Below are 24,150 nucleotides of genomic sequence, written 5' to 3'. Positions count from 1 at the left end.
GACCTGCTACTGTATGTTATGTCATTAATATTAATCAAACAACAATACTGACAAGATAAAGAGGAAACCAATCATTGCTCCTCATTTACTTCTTTGTTCTTGATTACTGACTGTTTATTCAAATAATTAATTGGAAGTCTTGAAGCAATGTTTACTTAATTGGGAAATACTTTGACATGCCTTTGTTTTTAATTTGTCATTTTAATATTTCATGTTTTATATGGCATATTATTTTTTTCTGTTGTATTGAAATTGGTATTGAGAGTTATACAGTTTTACTGGGATTGGTAGCGATTACTGAAATTTGAGTATTGTTACAACCCTAGTGTTTTGAGTGTTTCCTTCAAACACTTAACTACCTAGTTTTGGTATTTTTGAAACTTACGTAATTATTTTCTAAGTGAAATATTGCTGTATTCCTGTTTAAATCAGCTGATATTTTGTTTTTTATTTATTTATTTATTTTACAGCAGCTGAATTACCAATGGCAGAAGACCGGTCAGTTCTTCCTCAATGCTATAACCTATAATCTGGCGTGGGACCCCCAAGGTTTGTGTGAAATATTCACTGTGTCAACAGATGAACTGACTGTTTTCTCTTATGACCTTGTTTATGTGTTCTCATCTTATCAGATGAATGAAAATGTTATAAACATGTTTACCGTATATAAGACACCTGTAAATTAGGGCTGTCAATCTATAATAATTTTAAGTGAATGAATTACATGATATACTCCTCCAATGAATTTAATTTAATGAATCACAATCGCATATATCAGTGATTGCAGAAAAAGGCCCACAAATATAATATAATATAATATGGTTTCAAAATTGTCTTTGGAGGTCGGAGTTTTGGAATGAGGGGGCTTGGGTAATTTGGCTCAGTGACATGAAAGCTTCAGAACGCTAAAATCGCTTACAGCACCTTTAAAATGTCAGAGAGAGAGAGAGAGAGAGAGAGAGAACCGTACGTCCGATCACTTAGAAAATACAGAGCACACTATTCCAGAACAGTCTGAAGGTCTGTGCTGAGTTTGGTGGATGTAGCTTGGAAGCTCTATGAGGAAAATGTGTTAGAAATGTTGGCCTCCGTTAGGGATTTTGGAGGAAAAAAATAAATAGTTTGTAGAATAACAGTATATTGGCTTTATCAAGCTAACATAATAATAAAATATTACATTATTGTGGCAGATGAGTAAAGCATTGGTAAGACCAAATCTTCCGTTGCGTCCATGCTACCATATTTTTTAACACTTTTTGAACCGTCTCTTTGGTTGCATTGCATTTCTGTAGTTTTTATCATCTTGCGCAATAAATGTTGCATTTTAAGATGTTGGAACGCAACAACATGAATGCATGCACAATTCATTCCGTTCACTGTTTAAGGCGTTATTTTGTTATATAGTTCATTTTACATAATTTGTTGCAGTGTATAAATATATATATATATGTGTCAGATAAATATGTTAGTTTGTGTGTAATTTAATACTGTGCCTCTCTCTTGCAGGTAATCGTATCTTGGCGGCCACTGAGCATTTGCAGCTGTGGGCTCCTCCCACCAGTGATGTGCTGATAGAGGAAGAGGACTGTGAGCTGACTGATGACAGAGCTCATGAACTCATACTCAGCGACTGGAAGTGCATCTGGCAGTTGAAGTGAGTGCTGTTTCAGGCCTGTAGATATTTCTGTGTGCAATGCTGCTTGTCTGGTTTGCTGCATGTTAAGGCACATTTGATGAACTAAACAGGTCTTACAATGGAAAAACGACATGGCTAGCATTTGGGAAATAAATGTTTGATCTACTATGTAAACATAAAGCACTTTTCCACCATTGGGCTGAACGGTTCTGAGCATGCTGTGGAATGGTTTCAGTGGCATTACCACTTGAGCGCAATTCGGCCCGGTTCGATACAAGGATTCCTCAGCTCAACAGAGGTGGTGGAAAGGTTTTAGCACGTGGCGACTCATGATTGTCAATTTGCCAACGCTATGGTATCTCATTTGTTTCTAGGAAGCTGGTTCACTAATATCTGCTGAAGTTAATAAAACTTCATAAAAACAAGTGTATGCTTCGTCTGTCTTCATGATTTTTGGATGATTGTTTAACTAGTATCATAAATTTTTTTCCTACACACCTTTTTCATCAGGGAGGTAGATTACACTAGCTAACTTATTAAAACTCTTCTAATATAGCGATATATTATTCGTATAATATTTGACTGCCCACTTTAAACAAATCAAGCAACTTGGCCCACCCAGATGAACAACGAACTATGTTGAACTATGCAAATTGAGGTCAGCCAATCATAACAGACCTCATTTACATACAGAAATCTTGAAGAGACTGTAGCAAAAACTGCTAATAAACTGTCACAGAGGAGAACCTGGCAGATGTGAGCAAACAATTGCAATGAATAGAGAAGTGGAAGTGGATTTATTTTCCTCAATATCTCTGACTCACACTTACCATGCAGGTGTAACGTGCTTAAAAACATACGTCTTTGGAGAGATTTTAAATGAAATATTCTTCACCACCTGTAGCAAATATGTGTGCACATGTGTGAATACTTATGTTTGTGTGTAAAGCAGTCTGTGCTTTATGTGTGTGTTGTCTCAGGACCGCTGCTGCTGTCCACATCACTAAATGGTCTCCTGATGGAGAATACTTTGCCACTGCTGGGAAGGTACCACATATATACACACACACACATTGTATAGTATATACTGCATTGGTAATTCTTTAATTAAGGGAACTTTTGTGTCCCCTAGGATGATTTTAAAATCAATCGTATTTTCAGTTCATTTGGTATTAATATTTATGACAAAGAATTGCTGTCCACAAAACTGTTGTCATCACTGTCATGGCAAGCATTTCAGAAAACAATTGAGTTTCTCTTAAAAAAGTTTATATTTGGTTCTGGTGGAAATGCGACAGTGAGCATATCTCTGAAATGTCATTAATTTGAAGATTTTTACATCATTTTCTACGAGCATGTTTATTAGGTGTCATTACTAATCTGGTTAGTATTTGAGAGTTTTGATTAAAAAACAATCTATTATTTGTATTTCATCAGTTCAGTTAATTGAGATTATCCAACTCTTTCTTCAAAACTAATAACCATCATACACAATATCATCCACACCATCACACATTATACCAAAATCCACATGGATTTTGATCAAGGCCATGATCACATCTTTATTCCTGAACAGTTTTTATATAAAACATAGTTTAAAGAAGGTTCATGGTCAAAGTGCCTCTAATACAGCACAATAATCTGGATCTGGAAGTAAAAATCCAATATTTAGTTTTTTTCTAGAGGTTGTTAATCGATAGTATATGCTTCTGTTGAAGCCAATAGTCCACATTATTTCAACGTTATTTTAAGAAAATCGTGTTTTATAGCGGAATTACTGGGTATGAACTACACTACCCATAATCCTAAAGAGAAAGATCCACCAATCAGAGAATTGTGGCAAACAAAGTGCAGCAAAAGCACTCTGCGGCGACTGCCTACTCCCATTATGCAATCAAGTCGGTCCACCTACACTCTCAAACTCCATGCGATATATAAACGCATATATCTGAATATTTAGCAACAAAATTAAAATGCATTGTTTTTATTGTTGCAATCAACAAACTTAAGTCAATAGTTTTATATTTTTCCATTGTTTTCAATTTCATGCTTCACAGTTGCTTCACAGTTTGACGTTAAGTACACAGTCTTGTACCTTTGTCTTTTTGTTTGGTTGTTTTTATTAGTTTTTGCTTCAAATCAAAGTTTGTAATGTTGTGATTCACCTTTTGCGCTGGTTTGGTTCATGGCTTAGTTAGAACTCTTTTATGAAGAATGTTTTATGAAATTTCTATGATAAAAATACTTCCGGAACCAAGATGACTGAAAAAGTGGGCTGGCACTGCTGCGCTCTATTGAAGTTTCAGCCGTGTACAAAGCCGTAACTAGTAGGGTGAAAGGTGTTAGCGATTCTAGGGGCCCAAAGGTCCAAGGGGGCCCATAACAAACTTAAAACTGTATTATTTTAATAGGTAAGGGGCCCAGAGCAATATATATTCACAGGGCCCAGAATTCCTTGCTATGGCCCTACTAGATATTTCCTCCTCCTTGAATGTCTAACAATATTGATCAGTGTGTTTTGTCAGCCAGGAAATTCAATCACACTTGGTGTGTCTTACTATTGCACCCTGAACAAGAAAAGCTTGCGATTCACACATTTCAGCAAGTGTGAAACTATGTGAAAATACAATGGTGCAACCACCTCATGTCTCTCTCAGGATGACTGTCTGCTGAAGGTCTGGTATCCGACCACAGGCTGGAAGTCTGCAGTGGTGATGCCGGATGTGACGGATAAAAAGGCTCCAGCGGTGCATTTCTCATTTGTCTATCTGGCTCATCCGCGTACAGTCACAGGATTCTCGTGGAGGAAGACCAGTAAATACATGCCCAAGTATGTACAACACGCTTACAGAATAACACATTCTTTCACTCGCAATGTTAGTCAGTGCATGTATTAATGCACTATTGTGTGTGTGTTGCAGAGGTTCGGTGTGTAACGTGTTGCTGACGTCCTGTGCGGATGGCATCTGTCGTGTGTGGAGCGAGACCCTCCTGCCCGAGGACAGTCTGCTGGGGGGGCAGATCTCTGACAACAGCACCAGCTTCAGCTCATCTCTGCCAAACATCGCTCAGAAAGACAAGATACAGCACGCTCTGGAGGTCAGTGTGCAGAAACGCACCAGCCCACACATGCTTACAGACATGTACACACTTACATGTATACCCCTGTCAGAAATGAACTTTTGTGTTAGATGCAATATTAGTTCCCTGGAATTGATTTTCAGGGGCATTTTTAAGTTAGAATGTAGTGAATGTACTTGACTCGGACTCGACTAAGGTGGACTCGAACCCAACACTACTTCATTTTATAAGCATCGAGCGCTGTGTTGTTTTAGTAGATGACAGAAGAGAGCACTCATTCACTGTGAAGCACGCAGCATCTGTAGTCTATATGTTTACTTAATTAAATTGCAGCATTTTGCGCTCCAATAATCAAATTCATATAACCAGCGTCTTACCCGGAAGTGTGAAACTACTATCAAAAACACAGAAATGCCTTCATGTCAAAATAAAAGCTTGACGTCTGAAATGTAAGAAATTGTGACAGAAATATATTACTATTGTTTGGTAAAATGTATTTTATTATTATTGTTATGTTGAACCTGTATCTCACAAGCAAGAGTGCTGTTTTACTGAATAGTTTTTATCAGTGTTTTCATTTATAATGTGATGCTCTCTTGTGCAGCGCTTACTTTGACAAAATAAGACCAATGTTGTGTTTTAGATTGTGTTGTGAGGATCATTACTAAAGCACTTCATAAAAAAAATAAAAAAAAGAATTGTTTTGTTGAAAAGTAATTGTTCTATTTCATTTGATTAAGGTTTGTAATCATCTGATTAGACACAATTTTGATGATGAAGTTGAATTAAACTTTAAAACATGGAATTCAGAAAAAAAGGGAAACGTGGAATTTGGGGGGGAAAATTAAGTAGAATATAGAAAATAATAAAACTGATTTTATTGTGTCCTACAAAATAAATAAATAAAAAAAAAATGTTTATTTCATCGAGAAACACTCAAAGGAAACATGCTATTGTTTTGATTTAGGATTTATATTGAAATGTAACATTTAAATAGGCTAAATGAGTGTTTTCAATAGCATATTACCAATGTTGTGGTATCGAAATTGGTATCAAGAATTGTGAAACTGTACTCTCATAGCACTCTATACACACAACGGCTGCAAAATATGGTCAAATATTAATATTATGATTGTGTTTTGAATTGCACTATGATAAACATATCAGCTGCTTAGACATTAAGGCTAAAATATCCATTGAAAATAATGCTACTGTATATTACAATGTTAAATTATCAAATCAAATGAATAGCTTCTAAACTAAACGCAAAGTATTGCTAAATGAGAAGTATTATATCATCTCTATTTCCTCGCATCAGATCTCCTCCTCACAGTCATCTTTAGTAGGATGTGCGAAAACATCAAACTAGCATGTAAAAGCCTTTTGTCTCCAAGTAACTACTCTTGCATAACCAGACTTTTGACTTGTGGCATTAAGTCTAGTCCATTTAACAGCTCGTTGTGGCCAAGAACTGGGCAGTTTGACAGTGAAAACTGTCTCATATGAGTAATTCACTCACGAATCATTCTACATTTGCAGTGTGCTGTATGTTTGTTGTTGCGTGAAACCAGCGAGGATTTACGCTTTTAAGATCATGTGAACTAATGTTGTACATTATTTTGCCATGAAGTAACACCAGTTTTCCAAACCTGCACATAGATTGCTCTTTAAGTAGAACTTGAGGACTTCGTTACGGGAGCTGTCCGGTCCAAAAGTCCTGAATTAAGAGGTGTCTTTGAGGTCCATCCTGAATTAACTGCAGAAGTTCATGTAGATGCTCTGTCCTTTTATTAGGCTGATGAAAGCTTAAGTTGGCATTCATTTATCATCTGTGTATTCAGTTTTAAGAGAGTATAGTCCATCCATCCAAATTTAGTTCTGAATAAGAAACAGCTCTCGATTCCCAACTACACTCTTATTGGTACTATACTGTATTGGTAGCTAAAAGCATAATCATATTATTTGTAAACACATTAATATGATAATAATAATATATATATATATATATATATATATATATATATATATATATATATATAGGGTAAGATGCCCCCCTTAAAGGTGCACTCAGCGATTCCTGAGAAACACTGTTGATATTCGAACTCAACTGCCAAAACAAACACACCCCTCCCTACAAATCAAATCCCTTTATTGTCACTCAACCATGTACACAAGTGCAACAGTGGGTGAAAGTCTTGGGTGCAGTTCCAAGCAACATAGCAGTATGACAATTACAATAAACATCTGATTTACACATAACACAGTTTACACATCTGTTACACAACACAATATACATCTAATAATATACAGTATACACAAAATAAGAAGACTGTATACAATAAAAATACTCTGACGGCAGATTTGCCGTCTCTCTTCTAATTAATTTCCCTCTCACTCTGCCCCCACCCCCCATCCTATGCACATGCAAGAACCACCCCCTGTTGCTGATTGGCTGGAGTAGTGTTGTGTGGATCTGTCTGTTCCACTTTGTTTTTGTCCCATTTACAGAGTCAGGGCTGTGTACAAATACTAGAATGGACAGCTTGCAGACTGTGAGGAGATATTTGCAGAATTTGACAAAAAGTGTATTGGATTAGAATTACTGAGTGCACCTTTAAGAACAATGTTCATTTACTTTTAAATTGTAACATATATAGATAAACTTTTAGCATGTACAGGATGATGATGCATCATCCAACATATTATCAAGGAAAATAAATAGAAACTATTGCTAATTTTGTTGTCATAGCACAAAATAAAAAATTATGAATTGACAAGATGACCCCCCACCTGGGGCAAGAAGCCCCCCAGGGCCCTCCCAGGTATCATCCGAATTTTTACAGAATGTATAAAATATATCTGATATCATTCTTAGTAATGTATTTTTGAAATGTAAAGTAAAATATAAAATCAGTAATTGAATAACTAAACAATGACAGTCGAATCAAATTACAGAATCCCAGTCAAAGTGATTCATCTGAAAGATAAAGTTATTCTATGAATTATATACTGTGCAGGCCTATGAATATATACATTTAAAGACACCCATATTTTTAATTGAAGGCCATGTCATAATAGCAATACTATGAATATAGATTGAATTCCACTCAATTCACCTATTATGTTATAAGGAATAGAGAAGATGGTTGAAATGTACATCTAATGCATGAAAATATTTAACAATGACCCCATAAGTTAATAATTATTAAACTGAATTATAATGACACCATTAACAACCTTCTGCCCCAATTTTGATGACAGTAAATTAGATCGTAGTGTCTTCCCCCATCTTACCCTATATATACTGTATATACAGTATACTTTAGGCCAACTTTCAAATCATGTGACACACATTTAAAGTATTGAAAATAGGTTCAATTTAACCATTTTCGTATGGAGCCACATTGAGAGCCCTTATATCTCTGGGATTTAACCACATAGGGTCCCAAACATGAAGGTACAAAAAGGAATTTGTTATGAACAAAAATCTAAAAGGATGTTAAGATATGTTTAATGTGTTTGGAGTTATAGGCACCCCAACTTTGGAAAAGGAACACAAAAAAAAGTGTTTGTTTTTTTCTCCACTTTTTGGACTATATGACCATTGTCATATAATGCAGCAAGGAGTGCTGGAGTCGACTGATTTTAGTAATAGACCTCCCTATCTCTGTGTAAAAATCAATTAATAATGCTGACACCTTTCTAAGGTGATTCTTTTGACTTGTAATTTTTCTCCAAAATCATAGGCGAACATTGTCATTTTGTCCCACCTCTACAAAATAATGGATTACTCCGTAAATATTGATCCATGACATTTAATGTTTTGGATTTCATCGTCACTTATGTTTATCTTTCACCAATTAAAAAATATCAAAAACTAAAATTTGAGCTATGGTTGAGTGAACATGAAATACCTATGTTAATACTATACAAAATGTTTAATTAAACACTTAAGGGCCAGGGAATTTCTAGGGCGTTCCAATGCTGCAGATTTTTCTGCAGAGTTCTGCGTGCACAGGTTCCTGAATCTGCTCTAAGTTAAGTTTTTCTGTGAGTGTGTATGATGGTAATAGTGGTTTGTGTCTGTGTTTAGTCTATCCATCACCTCAAGCACCTGCGCAGGGGCCGCAGAAGATCGTCTGCATTGGTGGCACACACCGAATTGCTGCCCAGCCAGCTGGGCTCCCACGAAACCCACCAGCACATCTCGCACCACGCTAACGCCCTCTGCCACTTCCACATCTCTGCCAGCATCAACCCTAACACAGGTACACACAAACTCAGACATTTATACATTCACATACACACATGGACAGTGGCGTGATCTGTCTCTCTGTCATCAGATATCCCCGCAGCGTTGACCGGATCGGGCCTCTTCTCTGAGGACGTCAGTGGAGGGTTTGTGGTTCACTGGCTGAATAATAAAGATCTCAGCTTCACCACCTCCATGGATCTGTTCATGCATCAGCTGCGCAAACTCTCCGAGCAGCACCTGGAACAAGCTACTGAAGACTTTGAGCAGGACACGACGGCCAAGTTTGATATCGGTACAAACCCTACTTGTTATGAATATCTCATAACATGCCTACTGGTTGTGAAAAGAGTAGTTCACCTAAAAATGAAAATTCTCTCTTCATTAACCAGATGTGTTTGACTTTCTTCTGCTGAACACAAACGAAGATTTTTAGAAGAATATCTCAGCTCTGTAGGTCCATACAATGCAAGTGAATGTTGGCCAGAACTTTGAAGCTCCAAAAAGCACATAAAGGCAGCATAAAAGTAATACTTAACTCTCCAGTGGTTAAATCCATATCTTTAGAAGTGAAATGATAGGTGTGGATGAGAAACAGATCAATATTTAAGGCCTTTTTTACAATAACTCTCTAAAAATACACACTCACGAGAGGATGAACTCTTCCTTCTGTCATTTTTGGCCATTCGCATTCTTCGTGCATATTGCCACCTACTGGGTAGGGAGGAGAACACAAAAAGGGAGGTATAAAGGAAAGGAAAAGAAAGAACCAATCGTATTGGACCAACTGCCGAGTAGGTGGCGATATGCACTTAGAATGTAAATCACCAAAAGAAGAAGACCTCTTGTGAACACGCATAGGAGGGCTGGTGGGCTTTTTTGACTTAGGCCAGTAAACAAAATTTGAAAATACCCTAGCAACAACTTATCTAAGCCCTAGCAACCAGAGAGAATACTTGAACAACAGCATAACAAACAACATGAGTCATCATCAGTATTTTTGGGTCATTTCCCTGGAAGAAAAAGTCTGTAACTTTTAAATGTGTATATGTGCTAAGAGTTAATTTGGCAGCTTTTAGGCGTACACTAGCATATAGATGACCTCAAAGTGAACAGACATGAATTTAAGGCCACAAAATACCAAACTTGATTTCCTAGGCTCTTTAATAGTAGCATTGTTTTGTCTTTACCACTCACTGCTAGTATATTTATTTTACACACTGTGCTCTTTGTGTTGTAGATCTGGATGATATGTCTGATAAGGGCTCATCAGAGCATGAGGAGGCAGATCAGGAGGGCAGCACTAAAGCCTCGTCTCCAGGTTCCAGCAGCAGTGTTCCTCTGCCCTCAGTTCTGCTGGAGCGCAAGCTGGAAACTCTCATCCTGGAGTGGAACAAGAGTCCTGACATGCTCTTCACCATCCACCCTCACGACGGCTCCTTCCTTGTCTGGCATGTCAAATACCTGGATGAGTTTATACCTGGAATCTTCAGACAGGTTCAGGTAGGATGCAGGTGTAATGTTCAGACATTGCTGTTGTTTAAAGTAGGAACGAGCAAAGTTACATTTCCAAAATCGTCTATTTGGTGGATCGTCTGAATGAGGCTGATTTAGGGTAATGTCCACCACACACACTGATTAGATCGAGTATTTCTTAAAGGAATATTCCGTGTTCAACACAGGTTAAGCTCAATCGACAGCATGTGTGGAATAATATTGATTACCAAAAAAATTAAGATTGACTTGCCCCTCCTTTCTTTAAAAAAGCAAACATCTGGGTTACACTGAGGCATTTACAATGGAAGTGAATGGGGGCCAATTTTTAAACATAAAAATGCTCACTTTTTCAAAAGTATAGCCACAAGATGTAAACAATATGCACGTAAACATGATTTTAGTGTGTTGAAATCACTTACTAACCTTTTCTGTTTTAGCCAATTTTACCGCTTCATTGCTATGACGATGAATGTAATGTCAACAATCCCTAAAACCACTGATATACAGTGTGTGTGTGTGTGTGTGTGTGTATGTGTGTGTGTGTGTGTATATATATATATATATATATATATATATATATTAGAGCCCGACCAATATGGGATTTTTCAGACCGATTTTCGAGAGGGAAAATTCACCGATTACCGATAAGGTGGCCGATATAGTTAATTTTTGAGCTGGAATGAAAATACCTTTTCTATGTGGATTTTTCACCGATATGACTATGCAACGGTACTCAGAAGGCTGCTTTCTTAAACAAATATTTTTTATCAACGAATATTTGACATTATTATTATATATTGTCAACAAATTCTAGATATGAACACTGAGAAAATAAAGAATAAATAAAAATACAATAAATAGCTTAAAAAAACATCAGTTCTGTATGTTTAGTATCAGTCAAATGCTGACCATTAAAATAAAGAATAAATACAAATAAAATAAATAGCTAAATAAACATCAGTATTACTGTTTAGTATCAGTCAAATGCTGACCATTAAAATAAAGAATAAATAAAAATAAAATAGCTAAATAAACATCACTATTACTGTTTAGTATCAGTCAAATGCTAACTATATTAATACTGTCGAGTCAAGAGATAAACAGTGGCAGCGGTGTTACACCGTATTCTGCTATACAAGTTCAGGGGAAATTTTCAACGGTGGAAAACCAGACTTTTAAATATTACATTTTATAAATGCTACAACTGGAATTGTTCGGTTGAAGGGGGTACCAAACTGTGAATCCTGAACAAAACAGTTTGGTGAATACATGTTTACTCATTAGCTTCCACTCAGCTGATTAGCTAGTTAGCTATAAGCTCGTTGTCACAGAGAGTAAAAGACGGACGTTGTTTATTTTACTTTCCAGCATTATGTCTCACCAACTAGGTAATAACATAGCGTGAAATCAACACTAAACAGACACAATCCACCACTGCACCATTGTATGCTGAGCTGCAAATAGATGCTCTGATGTTTACCTTTCAATCTGCTACATTACTGACTGCACTGACAAACTATAGCTGGCTAACAGCAAACAAACATGAGTGACGGTTGTCAGGGACAGGATTAACGTTATATTAGTAATATTGAAAAGGGAAAATGATGGGGTCATTGTTTAATAACTTTCCAGTATGTATTTAACAAACTAGTTAACAACTTACTGTGATGGCACTGCTGAACTCCGCCCTGTCTGCAGAGCCACCGTCAGCTCAGAGTCAGCTCTGTAAACAGTCGGAGCGCGCTCTGCTGGACAAACTACGCTATGACACCAATTCTAAAGCATTGTTTTCTGCAATATATGTTCTGAAAAAAGCTCGATGATATTAAGGTCGGGAGACTGTGATGGCCACTCCAGAACCTTCACCTTTTTCTGCTGTAACCATTGGAGGGTCAACTTAGCCTTGTGCTTAGGGTCATTGTCGTGCTGGAAAGTCCAAGAGCGTCCCATGTGCAGCTTTCGTGCAGAAGAATGCAAATTGTCTGCCAGTATTTTCTGACAACATGCTGCATTCATCTTGCCATCAATTTTCACAAGATTCCCCGTGCCTTTAGAGCTCACACACCCCCAAAACATCAGTGATCCACCATGCTTCACAGTGGGGATGGTATTCTTTTCACTATAGGCCTTGTTGACCCCTCTCCGAACATAGCGCTTATGGTTGTGACCATAAAGCTCTATTTTGGTCTCCTCACTCCAAATTACGGTGTGCCAGAAGCTGTGAGGCGTGTCAAGGTGTTGTCGGGCATATTGTAACTGGGCTTTTTTGTGGCATTGGCGCAGTAAAGGCTTCTTTCTGGCAACTCGACCATGCAGCTCATTTTTGTTCAAGAATCGTTGTATTGTGCTCCTTGAAACAACCACACTGTCTTTTTCCAGAGCAGCCTGTATTTCTCCTGAGGTTACCAGTGGATTTTTCTTTTTATCCCGAACAATACTTCTGGCAGTTGTGGCTGAAATCTTTCTTGGTCCACCTGACCTTGGCTTGGTATCAAGAGATCCCCGAATTTTCCACTTCTTAATAAGTGATTGAACAGTACTGATTGGCATTTTCAAGGCTTTGGATATCTTTTTATATCCTTTTCCATCTTTATAAAGTACCATTACCTTGTTACGCAGGTCTTTTGACAGTTCTTTTCTGCTCCCCATGGCTCAGTATCTAGCCTGCTCAGTGCATCCACGTGAGAGCTAACAAACTCATTGACTATTTATACACAGACACTAATTGCAATTTAAAAAGCCACAGGTGTGGGAAATTAACCTTTTAATTGCCATTTTAAACCTGTGTGTCTCACCTTGTGTGTCTGTAACAAGGCCAAACATTCAAGGGTATGTAAACTTTTGATCAGGGCCATTTGGGTGATTTCTGTTAGCATTATGATTTAAAAAGGAGCCAAACAACTATGTGATAATAAATGGCTTCATATGATCACTATCCTTAAATAAAAGACTGCATGATCAGTCATATTTTCAAAATTAATGCCAGAATTTCACAATTTCTGCCAGGGTATGCAAACTTTTGAGCACAACTGTATATCAGTGCCTAAAACCCTAAAATCACTGTAAAAATGACAATTTAAACAATTTTACAGCTCAAATTATACATGAGTTGACAGAAGAATTAATATAATTGCTTTTATAAAATTATAAGCTTCACATTTCTGTCTTTAAACCCACCAAAAATTGGCCCCATTCACTTCCATTATAAGTGCCTCACTGTAACCTCAATCTTTACTTTTGTTTTTAAAGAAAAGGAGGCACCAGTCGAAATTCATTTTTGTGGTAATCAACATTATGCCACAAATGCTGTCGATTGATCTTAACTTGTACTGAACCTGGAATATTCCTTTAAGGTGTGTTCACATATTGTATGAAAGGCATTCTTGTGTTCAAAAACAACTGAAGCGCAATAGAATGGAACCGAATGTAAATGTTATAATAAAAGTTATTAAAAGTCCTCACTAAAAAAGACCTATGAATTATGTATAATAACCATAATAAGTCCAAGTAATTGTCTTGAAATGTACTTTTCTAAAAAAATATTAAAGCTGAAATAAATATTAGGAGGAGACGGGCCACTGGTAGTGAAATGTAGAGGGGAAATCATAACAGCTGGCCCAGGATTAACAATTTGACACTAAAAAGCATAACTTTTAATACTTTTGTTGTCAGTTTTTTTTTTTTTTTTTTTTTTTGCCCATTTAAAATAGATTATATCATTAAAGCATAATTTTGTCAAATACTTTTGGGCATTTCAGTCTTTCCCCATTCAAGTAGATATGAGCTGCACTTGTATGCCTATTACAAACATAATAAAATAGTCACTGTGAACTGACTTGCTTTATAAAAAAAAGCTAGGTAAACTCAGTGGCTGATCTCAATAACTGACTAGACATATAATTTATTTATTTATTTATTTATTTATTTGGGCTGGAAATTAGTTCATTAAATAAATTACATGATATGCTGATTAATTAATTGTATTAATCACAATCACATTTATCAATACTTGCTGAGAAATTAAATAAAATTAAATATATAATGATTAATTATAAATATATTTAAATAATTAGAAATGTAATATAATAAATAAATAATTCAGATAATAAAAAAACTGCATTATTATGGCAGACAAGTACAGCATTGATTAGCAACACAAAAAGTGGTTTTAGAAGGCAATATATTGTTTATTGCATTATCATTGAATATAAGCCTAGCATTTGCCTACCATCCACAGCAATACATATTGCAATTTAATTCATCAATCTGTCCGAGGTATACTTATTAAAAGGGCTTTTCTAAGGACGTGTCTATGTACACCTGCATCAGACTGAAACTTTTGGAGCTTATCTTTTGCAGTCTGTTGTCGTTAGGTGTGGTTTGTTGCCTGTGCAGCTGCATGATACCTGTACAGCTGGAGTTGCACTTCCTGTCCCCTGCTGACTGACACTCATTAAAACATGAAGGTTGTGTGAAATATGTAAATAAAATATATTCATGTTTTGTTTTACCTTCTCTCATTCAGGTGTCGTTCTCATGTCGTATCCCAGTGGCGTTCCCCACAGGTGATGCTAACTCCCTCAGTAAGAACATCATGATGTACGCGTGCACATTTACAGATCGAGACAGCTGCAGCGCTCTGGAGGAAAAGAGAAGCGAGCGCCGTGTTCCTCAGAGTTCGTCTGCATCCGCGGGGCTCTGCTCTCTTGGACACTCTCTCGCCGCTGTCATCGGCCCTGCCGTCATGATGGTGTCCAAACACGTAGATGGCTCGCTCAACCAATGGGCCGTCACGTTTGCCGAAAAGTCCGCCTTTTCAAACGTCCTCACTGTCTCGCACAAGTTCCGTTACTGTGGACACCGTTTCCATCTCAACGATCTGGCTTGTCACACGGTGCTTCCTTTGCTGCTGACATCATCGCATCACAACGCGCTGTTAACTCCGCCCTCTGGGCCTGGGAGCATTGACGGAGATCAGAATGGGGGCGTGGCTCTGCAAACTGTACGGGCAATGAGAGGTGTTCCTCGTAAACAATTACGGAATGCAGCTACACGTACGTTCCATGACCCAAACGCGATCTACAGTGAGCTGATCCTCTGGAGAGTCGATCACATCGGCCCACTGTCCTGCACGGGGGGCGTGTCCGAGCTAGCGCGAATCAATTCACTCCACACTTCTGCTTTCTCCAACGTGGCCTGGCTGCCAGCACTCATTCCCAGCTCAGTGCTCGGTGAGTTTAACATCAAAACGGTTTCCTCAGAAGCCTCATAAACACTCATTTACACATTTATGTTAGAAATTCTGGCCAATACCAATTACAAGATACCAAATACCAATTTTGTTATTGCCAAAGACCAATACAGGGGCTGATATTATAAATCTATACTGTTTTGCTGAATAAAATCCTACAAACCGTCTAGCAGTGCCCTAGTAACCGCCTGGCCAACACCTGGGCAGCCACTCAGAAATGAATGCTCGGGCAACCACACCACTTAAAGCTCCTTACCAACTGCATAGCAATGCCCTTGCAAATAATTATAACACCCTAGCATCCAAGCAGGACACCCTAGCAACCACCTAGACCACCCTAGTATCCATCTGCTGGGTTTTGAATTGAAATGTTATTTATTTAATAGCTAATGTTGTAATTTAGACACAGTAGTTAAATAAGGTTTCAAATCTCTGATAGTAAATATAAATTGATGCTGTGTTTGTCTTAATACAAGCTTTTGTGTATCTCTGTCAGGAACGTACTGTAACTCAGCAAGCGCATGCTTTGTGGCATCTGACGGTAAAAACCTGCGTCTGTATCAGGCTGTGGTGGACGCCCGCAAACTACTAGACGAACTCTCAGACCCAGAGACTTCTGTAAGAACGTATCAAAGATTCTGAATTATATTTGATCAAAAATAACTTTTCTCACTGCCATTGTACTGTTTTGAAATGATTAATAGATCACTCGAGTGTGTTGGTGTGTTGTGTATGTAGAAACTGGTGGGTGAAGTGTTCAACATTGTCAGTCAGCAGTCCACTGCTCGACCCGGCTGCATCATAGAGCTAGATGTCATAACAAACCAGGTGAGGGCTGAAAGATTGTGTGCACATGCACATGCACATAAATATATAATTTATATGAATACATAAGAGTAACATCTTTGACCTATTTGTTTTTATTCAACAAAAATGGAGCATGTCCAGAGTGTGTGCATTCATTATTTTGTGTTATTATGCATAAATGTGTGTACTGTGTGTAATATGTGTTTGTGTGTCCTCGTAGTGTGGCTCAAATACACAGCTGCTCCACGTGTTCCAGGAGGATTTTATTCTAGGATACAAACCGCACATAGACATTCCAGATTTCAACATTAATAGCTTTCGCTCTGCAGAAGGTACAAATCCTTCTATTTCTATACAAATTCCTACAAATTCTTTTACTGTCCTGACCTGTCCTTTCCTTTCTTTTCTTTTCTTTCCTGTCCTTTCTTTTTGTTTCCTCTCCTTTCCTTTGCATTTCTTTCCGTTCCTGTCCTGACCTGTCCTGTCCTGTTCTTTGCGTTCCGTTCCTGCCCTGTCATTTCCTGTCCTGTCCTTTCTTTTTGTTTCCTTTCCTGTCCTGTCCGTTCCGTTCCTGTCATTTCCTTTCCTTTGATGTCCTGCCCTGTTCCTGTTCCTGTTCCTTTTTGTTTTTTTCCAGTTTCCGTTTCTGCTTTCCTTTCCTTGCCCAATCCTTTCCTTTCTTTTCCAGTCCCATTTCTTGCCTATCCCGTCCCATACCTTGCTATTCTTGTTTCGGTTCTATTTCATTCTGTTCCAGTTTCCTTTTCTGTTCTCTTTTCTCACCCCATTCTCGATTCCTCTCCTCTCTTCTTTTAACTAATGGATATATAATTTGATAAACATGGGGTCCAATATTAACATGATTTTTCTTTATTGTAGAGTACCAACCCCCTCCGTTCTCAGAGAAGTTCTTCCTGGTGGTGATTGAGAAGGATGGGAATCATAACTCTGTGTTGCAGATGTGGCATCTTCATCTGCGCTCAGAGCAGGCCTGTGTGGGTGTGTATGATGTGTTTATTTGTGAAATGATAACACAGCTGTCAGCACAGTGCTCATGAAGGAAACTGAGAAGAGAGTCTCATGAATGGAAAGATGAAACATCCTCTAACTTATTTCCTTTCAGGAAATTATGCTCTGCTTAACCCTTTGGGCATCTGTTGTATCTGTCTGTCTGCCTGTTGTCAAAGTCAAACATGAAATGTCTTTACAAACCATTTTACATAATCTTGCATTTTAGAGTGAAACAGGATGTTCAGCTAGAAAAAATGAAGGGTGCAATTTGATTTTATTCATTGGGAATTGATTGGATTGTGAAAAGTGGGTGTCACCAGATCAGATCCAGGAGATTGGAGGGGAGGGACTGAAAAAGTAAAAGGGATCTGTGGCATCAGTCAAAAGGAAAGTCATTCCTGAGGTGGAGAAAGTTATTACATTTTGAAATAAAATGAAAACTTTTTTTTCTCCTTAGAATGACATGCACCGAAGAATTCTGCACAATAAAACTAGTAATGTGTATTAAGGGGTTTGTTCACTTATTCAGAAGATATGGATTTAACCACTGGAGTTACTTTTATGCTGCCTTTATGTGCATTTTGAAGCTTCAAAATTCTGTCCACCATTCACTTGCATTGTGTGGACCAACAGAACTGAAATATTCTTCTAAAATACTTTATTTGTGTTCAGCAGAAGAAAAAAGTTAATGGTCAATTTAGATTTTTTATTTATTTATTTGGTGAACTTAAAAAAAAGTATCATCGTGTATTTTCATGTGGTAATTGTCACATGTCACAATAGTTTTTTGTGTTACATTTGCTGTCTTTTTAACCCTTCAGAAGAGCCAGTCATTGACATCGTGTTCCAGAACCAGCTGACAGTTCCTGTGAGTCAGAACAACGCTGACTCATCTCCTGACATTACACCAGGTCATACTCCACTGCCTCGCTCCTCCTCTTCAGCCAACCTGCAGTCTGCCAGCAAACTCATCCTCATCTCTAAACTTGTCTACAGTCAGCTGCTAGACCTGCCGCCGGGGGTGGAGCTTATCAGAGCTACACCCTCTGCAGGTATGATCACATTCTCTTGCCTAGAACTGCCCCATAGCAGTTTTACAAGCTAAACTTTGGTTAGCACTTTAGTCTTTAGATAAATCACAGCAAATCAGATATGTGTTTTTGTACTTTCACTGGCCATTGGACTGTTGATAAAACATGATTACCCTGACATTAAAGGTGCACTATTTAAAGAGATAGTTCGCAAAAATTATTTTAACCCTCTGGGGTCTGAGGGTGTTTTGGGCCCTGGAGAAGTTTTGACATGCCTTGACATTTGTGCTTTTTTCAGTTGCTTAAAAACATATTAATGGCTAAAGTCTGATAACACTGTATTCAGCACAAATGGGGCCTCAATAATATGTGAGCAACATGTATGTACATGTTTGTATTTTTGAGAAAATAGTGTTTATGCGTTATGCGTTTGAAAAAACAAAAATTGTAAGTCACTGAAATAAGGCCATATAACACATACTAAACATTTGTTCACAAGACTTTTAAGGACTGGATCTTGTAGCCTAGAGTTTTTGCTACAAAAATGATGTGAAAACCATCCTGATCACTCATTCATACAAAACAATATAGTCATTTAACTTTTGTAAGACACTTTCAGTGTTAGAAAGGCCATATGCGAGGAGGCGTGGATGATCATGAATATTGATGTGATTCACACCTGAGGAGACAAAGACCCCTCCCCTGAGAGAGAATGAATGTGAGGAGACTTAATGATTGAATGTATTGTTTGTAGCTTATTCACAAAATCAAGTTTAAGTTAAAAGAAGTAATCTGACTATACATTTTCTTTACATAAAGACTTTACTTAAAAAATTTAGACCTACACTACCGTTTAAAAGTTTTAGATCTGTAACATTTTTTAAATGTTTTTAAAAGAAGTCTCTTCTGCTCACCAAGGCTGCATTTATTTGATCCAAAATACAGCAAAAACAGTGATATTGTGAAATATTTTTACAATTTAAAATAACTGTTTTTTTTCTATTTGAATATATTGTAAAATGCAATTTATTCCTGTGATCAAAGCTGAATTTTCAGCATCATTACTGCAGTCTTCAGTGTCACATGATCCTTCAGAAATCATTGTAATATGCTGATTTTCTAATATGGGCATATTTACAGCACATTTTACACATTTACACCCGAACAGATATTTGCAAGCACAAGCTTCGTTGATGATAATGAGGCAGCATAAACACTAGATAAAATATAATCTAAACATTCATATTATTTTTATATCATATTACATATCATATTTATATCATACAGCATACAATTTAAATACCTGCTTTAGCCGAAACAACATTTAAATGTAACTAAAACTTGCCTATTAGGACATATTTCAAATTTCAATACTTTGAATACTGGCTGGCAAGTCTGGAAATAGTCCAACTAGTAAAATATGTCCATGTTTATATAAAATAGCATGTCAACTAATGTAAGTAAAACTAAATGACTTACTCATCCGAAATTGTATCCTCGGCTGGATCAAGTCGCTCTTCAAAATGTAAACGTTCATCGGAGTCCCGCTCTACTTCTGAGGAAAATGTGAACTCTTCCTCACCTGTGTAGCGTGCCATCTTCCAAACGTGCAGAAAAGTGGATGAACTTGATGTTTTTTAAGGCACTGTTGGGGGCGTTTACCATTTGCATTGATCACTTCAGCACATTACCGTATGAATAGCGCGCTCTGCTGGTGGGTGGGATCTCATTAGGGATAATGAGCTGAGCCAGGAGAAACTGTACATCGCTTTGTTTCATACAGATTACATTGCAGTAGAATATTTGTTTTAAATTTGAATTGTTTTATTTAAAAATAGACATTTTAAGCTTTCTTAAGACATATGTTTCATGTTTGTGTGATAAGTATTCGCGGAGTTTCACTTCATTTTTGTGACGTGTTTCAGAAAGATGCTCGCGGAGACAGAGATGGCTGAAAGCGCACCCTGTTTATTTTCTTTATTTTACAAACACAAGGTTTTGTTGTTATTGTGAGTGTACACAAATAAAATTAGACCCTTAATAGTCTCTAATGATGTCTTACACTTATCTGTATGCCCAAAAATGACAGAGTATTTTAAGTTGTTTCCGCTGTTATGAGGAAAAATCCAGCTGGACGTGCCGGCGCATCCATCGACCCCAGAGGTTTAATGTGCTGATATTCAAGAGAGCGATCGCTTCATTACTTTTGGGAATGTAGACTTTAATAGGCAACTGGGAAATGCAAATACTAACAGAATGTGCGTTCGCATTTTAAATTTCACAACAGTGTGCTTCCATAAATTCCACTGAGTGTTTTTGTGCTGTTGCGCTGGTTCGTGTGGACACACACATACACATACTGTACAGATGTGTGTCTCAATTGTAAGCACATCTTGTTACCATCAATATATATTTAACATTAACTGCTGTTTATATCTTTTCAAATAAAACGCTGCATTTTCTTCATGTCAGTGTCTCTGTTACTTGATTTTAAAGTAACAGTTTTTGTTCAGATTTGTGCCTTTTTCTCTTTCGGCCGAAAACCAAAAACAGCATTTTCGGCCTAAAATTTTCAGCAGCCGAAATTTGATGCATCCCTAGTATTTTATGAAAGAAAGAAAGTCTTATGGGTTTAGAGTGATCATTAATAAAACTTATTGGTGTAGATACAGAATTACACAAAAGCAAACATTTTTGGTTACCAGAAAAACTGACAAAAATATTGATGACAGATTCTGCAATCCCATTGGTCCCTTCCCCCTAATACCACTTACTTGCCTACTAATGACTAGCAATAGCAAGTAGCAAATTATGGTTCAAGGCTGTGACGTAAACTAAAGCCTATTGTCTATCTAAATAGAAGGGACAGGCCTTTTATATGTCCCACATCAACCTCCTGTTTCAATAAGAAATACGTCATCACAGGAAAGACAGCTTTGCTCTTCAAAAAGCACTTGACAATCATTGTGTCTTGGTTAAAGGAGTAGTTCAGCTGAAATTTTTTACCCTAATGTCATTCCAGACCCGTTTTGAAATTTTTTCTTCTGTGGAACTCAAAAGGAGAAATTAATTTAAGTTGACTTAATTTGCATATAATAAAAGTGAATATTTCCACACACAAAAAAAAATTGGTACTTGCTAAATGGCGCCATGACGTTTGGTCAATTTTTGCCTTGCATGTCCTGTTGACATTTGTGAGTTTGTGTGAGTGTGTATGCGAATGGATTGTGCTTGCACATATTGTGTTCTACTGTGACAGCATCCTGTGCATTGTGCATTTGTGTTTTCAAAGGTCACTTGAGCTCCTCGTCAATCTACCCTGTATGTTTGGCTCCGTACCTGATTGTGACCACATGTTCTGATGGCCGTGTCCGGTTCTGGCGCTGTGGGGTTGATATGGACTTAACAGCACCCAACCCAGAAGAGACATGTTCATACCACTGGGAGACCTGGAGCCTCTTAAAAGAGGAAGATGACAACGACAGCTCCGTGTCAGTAGCAGGCCGCCCTGTCGCAGTCAGCTGCTCCTACACTGGCCGACTTGCGGTGTCATTCAAACAGATGTCGCCTGGGAATGAAATCGTGGCATCTCAGGACTTCTCCATGCTCGTTTCGATCTATGAGTGCGAGTCGACGGGTGGTTCAGAGTGGGTTCTGGAACAGACCATTCACCTAGATGATTTTAGCAAACCTGCGAGAATGTTAGATCCGTGTGTTAGCGTCGATAGCAACTTGGTTGTGTACAGCAAGTCAGATCTGTTTGTAACCAAAGACAGCCCCAATATCAAGCACTTTGTGCACCTGGATTGGCTTTCTAAAGAAGATGGGTCACACATCTTGACGGTCGGTGTTGGATCCAACATCCTTATGTACGGCCGCATCTCTGGGGTTGTCACCGAGCAGACAGGAGTAAAAGACGGCATGGCAGTCACCCTACCTCTAGGGGGCAGTATAAAGCAGGGTATTCGCTCTCGCTGGGTGTTGTTGAGGTCCGTAAACCTTGTCTCTTCCGTAGATGGCACCCCGTCACTTCCGGTGTCTCTGTCCTGGGTGCGCGATGGCATCCTGGTGGTAGGCATGGACTGTGAGATGCAGGTTTACGCGCAGTGGAGGCAGGATGAGAAACCAAGAGACTCTGATGACAACAGCATCTCCTCGCCAGATGGCGTCGGAGCTCGCTTTGTTTCTGTGTCAAATGAGGGTCGAGGGCGATCTAAGAGTGTCTTCGAGGGCAGTGCGGGAATCGACGATGCATTCCGCCCCCCAGCTGTGATTCAAGATGGCGGTTTGTTCGAGGCAGCCCATTCGCTGTCGCCCACCCTGCCACAGTACCACCCCACCCAGCTGCTGGAGTTGATGGACCTCGGAAAGGTACGACGGGCCAAGGCCATTTTAGCTCACCTGGTCAAGTGCATTGCCGGCGAAGTTGCCGTGGTGAGAGATGTGGAGGCGGGTGAGGGCGGAGCAAGGAGACACCTATCCCGGACCATCAGCGTGACAGGAAGCACTGCAAAGGACACTATCGTTGCCGGGCGAAACGGTGGGCGAGATTACACTGAAATCAACTCAATCCCACCGCTTCCGCTATATGCCCTGCTGTCTGCGGACCTGGATACCTCCTACAAAGCAGGAGAGGAGGCAGGAAAAACCGGAAAAGGGGTGGAGCGTGAGGCGCAGAAACAACCAGAGGATCAGTACGCCGATCTGTTTCAGGTGCCGATCGTGACCACCGACGACTTTGTGAGCTTCGCTGCTGAGAAACCAGAAAAGAAGTCTCGTGTGATTAACCTGTCGCAGTATGGCCCCACATACTTCGGCCCTGAGCACGCACAGGTGCTGTCTTCGCATCTCATGCACTCCAGCCTGCCAGGACTCACGCGCCTCGAGCAGATGTTCCTCGTGGCTCTCGCCGATACAGTGGCAACCACCAGTGCAGAAGTGGGATCTACGGATAAGAAATACACAGGTGAGTTTACCTTTGCATGCCAACATTAAACGCTATACATTTGGACTGGATAAAAGTATTGATTTTCCGATGCATCGCAATTTTCATTTGTACAATCTCAATATTGTTTCTTAAATGCCAAGATTGATCTTTTCCTCTATTTGTTACTCTCTACAATGTGAGTAAATCACTCACATATGTGACCAAATTTCACACTATGTCATTACAAATGCCTTTGATTGGCCAGTTGCTGGTAAATTTTTTGATTTCACTTGCCAGTAATTGAGAAGTATAGTGGTGAATAAGTTTAGCACTGAGATCCTTTCACTGTGTTTAGAGTAAAAGTTTGATTTGATTCGTTCTGTGTAATGTGTGTCCAAAGATGAGATCCACAGAACCCATTTATCATAGAATAATGTATCTTTTAATAACCTTCCTGTTCTTTACAGTCAGTTATTGAACAAAAACAACAAAAATGGAAACATTTTTATTTTAATCCCACAAAGCACAGGTGCCTTAAAGGATCTATGCTACTTCACTCTTGTTAATACACGCTCAACCAAAACACTTCTGTGAGACGCTTGCTTAGCTGCCGCTATTCTTAAAGAGACAGTACTGTTTTAGCATTTGTTCTATAAA

General features: G+C 38.4%; 1 protein-coding gene across 7 annotated transcripts in view; it reads left to right on the top strand.

Moving 5' to 3' along the window:
• dmxl2 (Dmx-like 2) overlaps nucleotides 1-24,150 on the top strand; it is an 89,499-nt gene that overhangs the window by 18,985 nt on the left and 46,364 nt on the right. For all 7 annotated transcript variants that reach the window (XM_051656694.1, XM_051656691.1, XM_051656689.1 and 4 more), the window contains exons 4-18: nucleotides 471-549; nucleotides 1,507-1,654; nucleotides 2,617-2,683; nucleotides 4,294-4,466; nucleotides 4,558-4,735; nucleotides 8,811-8,985; nucleotides 9,061-9,264; nucleotides 10,210-10,472; nucleotides 14,992-15,697; nucleotides 16,214-16,335; nucleotides 16,456-16,545; nucleotides 16,745-16,856; nucleotides 17,404-17,523; nucleotides 18,357-18,587; nucleotides 21,859-23,532. In XM_051656694.1, the coding sequence (XP_051512654.1) occupies nucleotides 471-549; nucleotides 1,507-1,654; nucleotides 2,617-2,683; nucleotides 4,294-4,466; nucleotides 4,558-4,735; nucleotides 8,811-8,985; nucleotides 9,061-9,264; nucleotides 10,210-10,472; nucleotides 14,992-15,697; nucleotides 16,214-16,335; nucleotides 16,456-16,545; nucleotides 16,745-16,856; nucleotides 17,404-17,523; nucleotides 18,357-18,587; nucleotides 21,859-23,532 (4,342 nt within the window). The remainder of the gene's footprint in view (nucleotides 1-470; nucleotides 550-1,506; nucleotides 1,655-2,616; nucleotides 2,684-4,293; nucleotides 4,467-4,557; nucleotides 4,736-8,810; nucleotides 8,986-9,060; nucleotides 9,265-10,209; nucleotides 10,473-14,991; nucleotides 15,698-16,213; nucleotides 16,336-16,455; nucleotides 16,546-16,744; nucleotides 16,857-17,403; nucleotides 17,524-18,356; nucleotides 18,588-21,858; nucleotides 23,533-24,150) is intronic.

This window comes from Myxocyprinus asiaticus, chromosome 26, assembly GCF_019703515.2.
Source record: "Myxocyprinus asiaticus isolate MX2 ecotype Aquarium Trade chromosome 26, UBuf_Myxa_2, whole genome shotgun sequence".
Taxonomy (NCBI): Eukaryota; Metazoa; Chordata; class Actinopteri; order Cypriniformes; family Catostomidae; genus Myxocyprinus; species Myxocyprinus asiaticus.
Note: the sequence above shows the minus strand (reverse complement) of the source record. Positions and strands in the feature narration are given on the sequence as shown.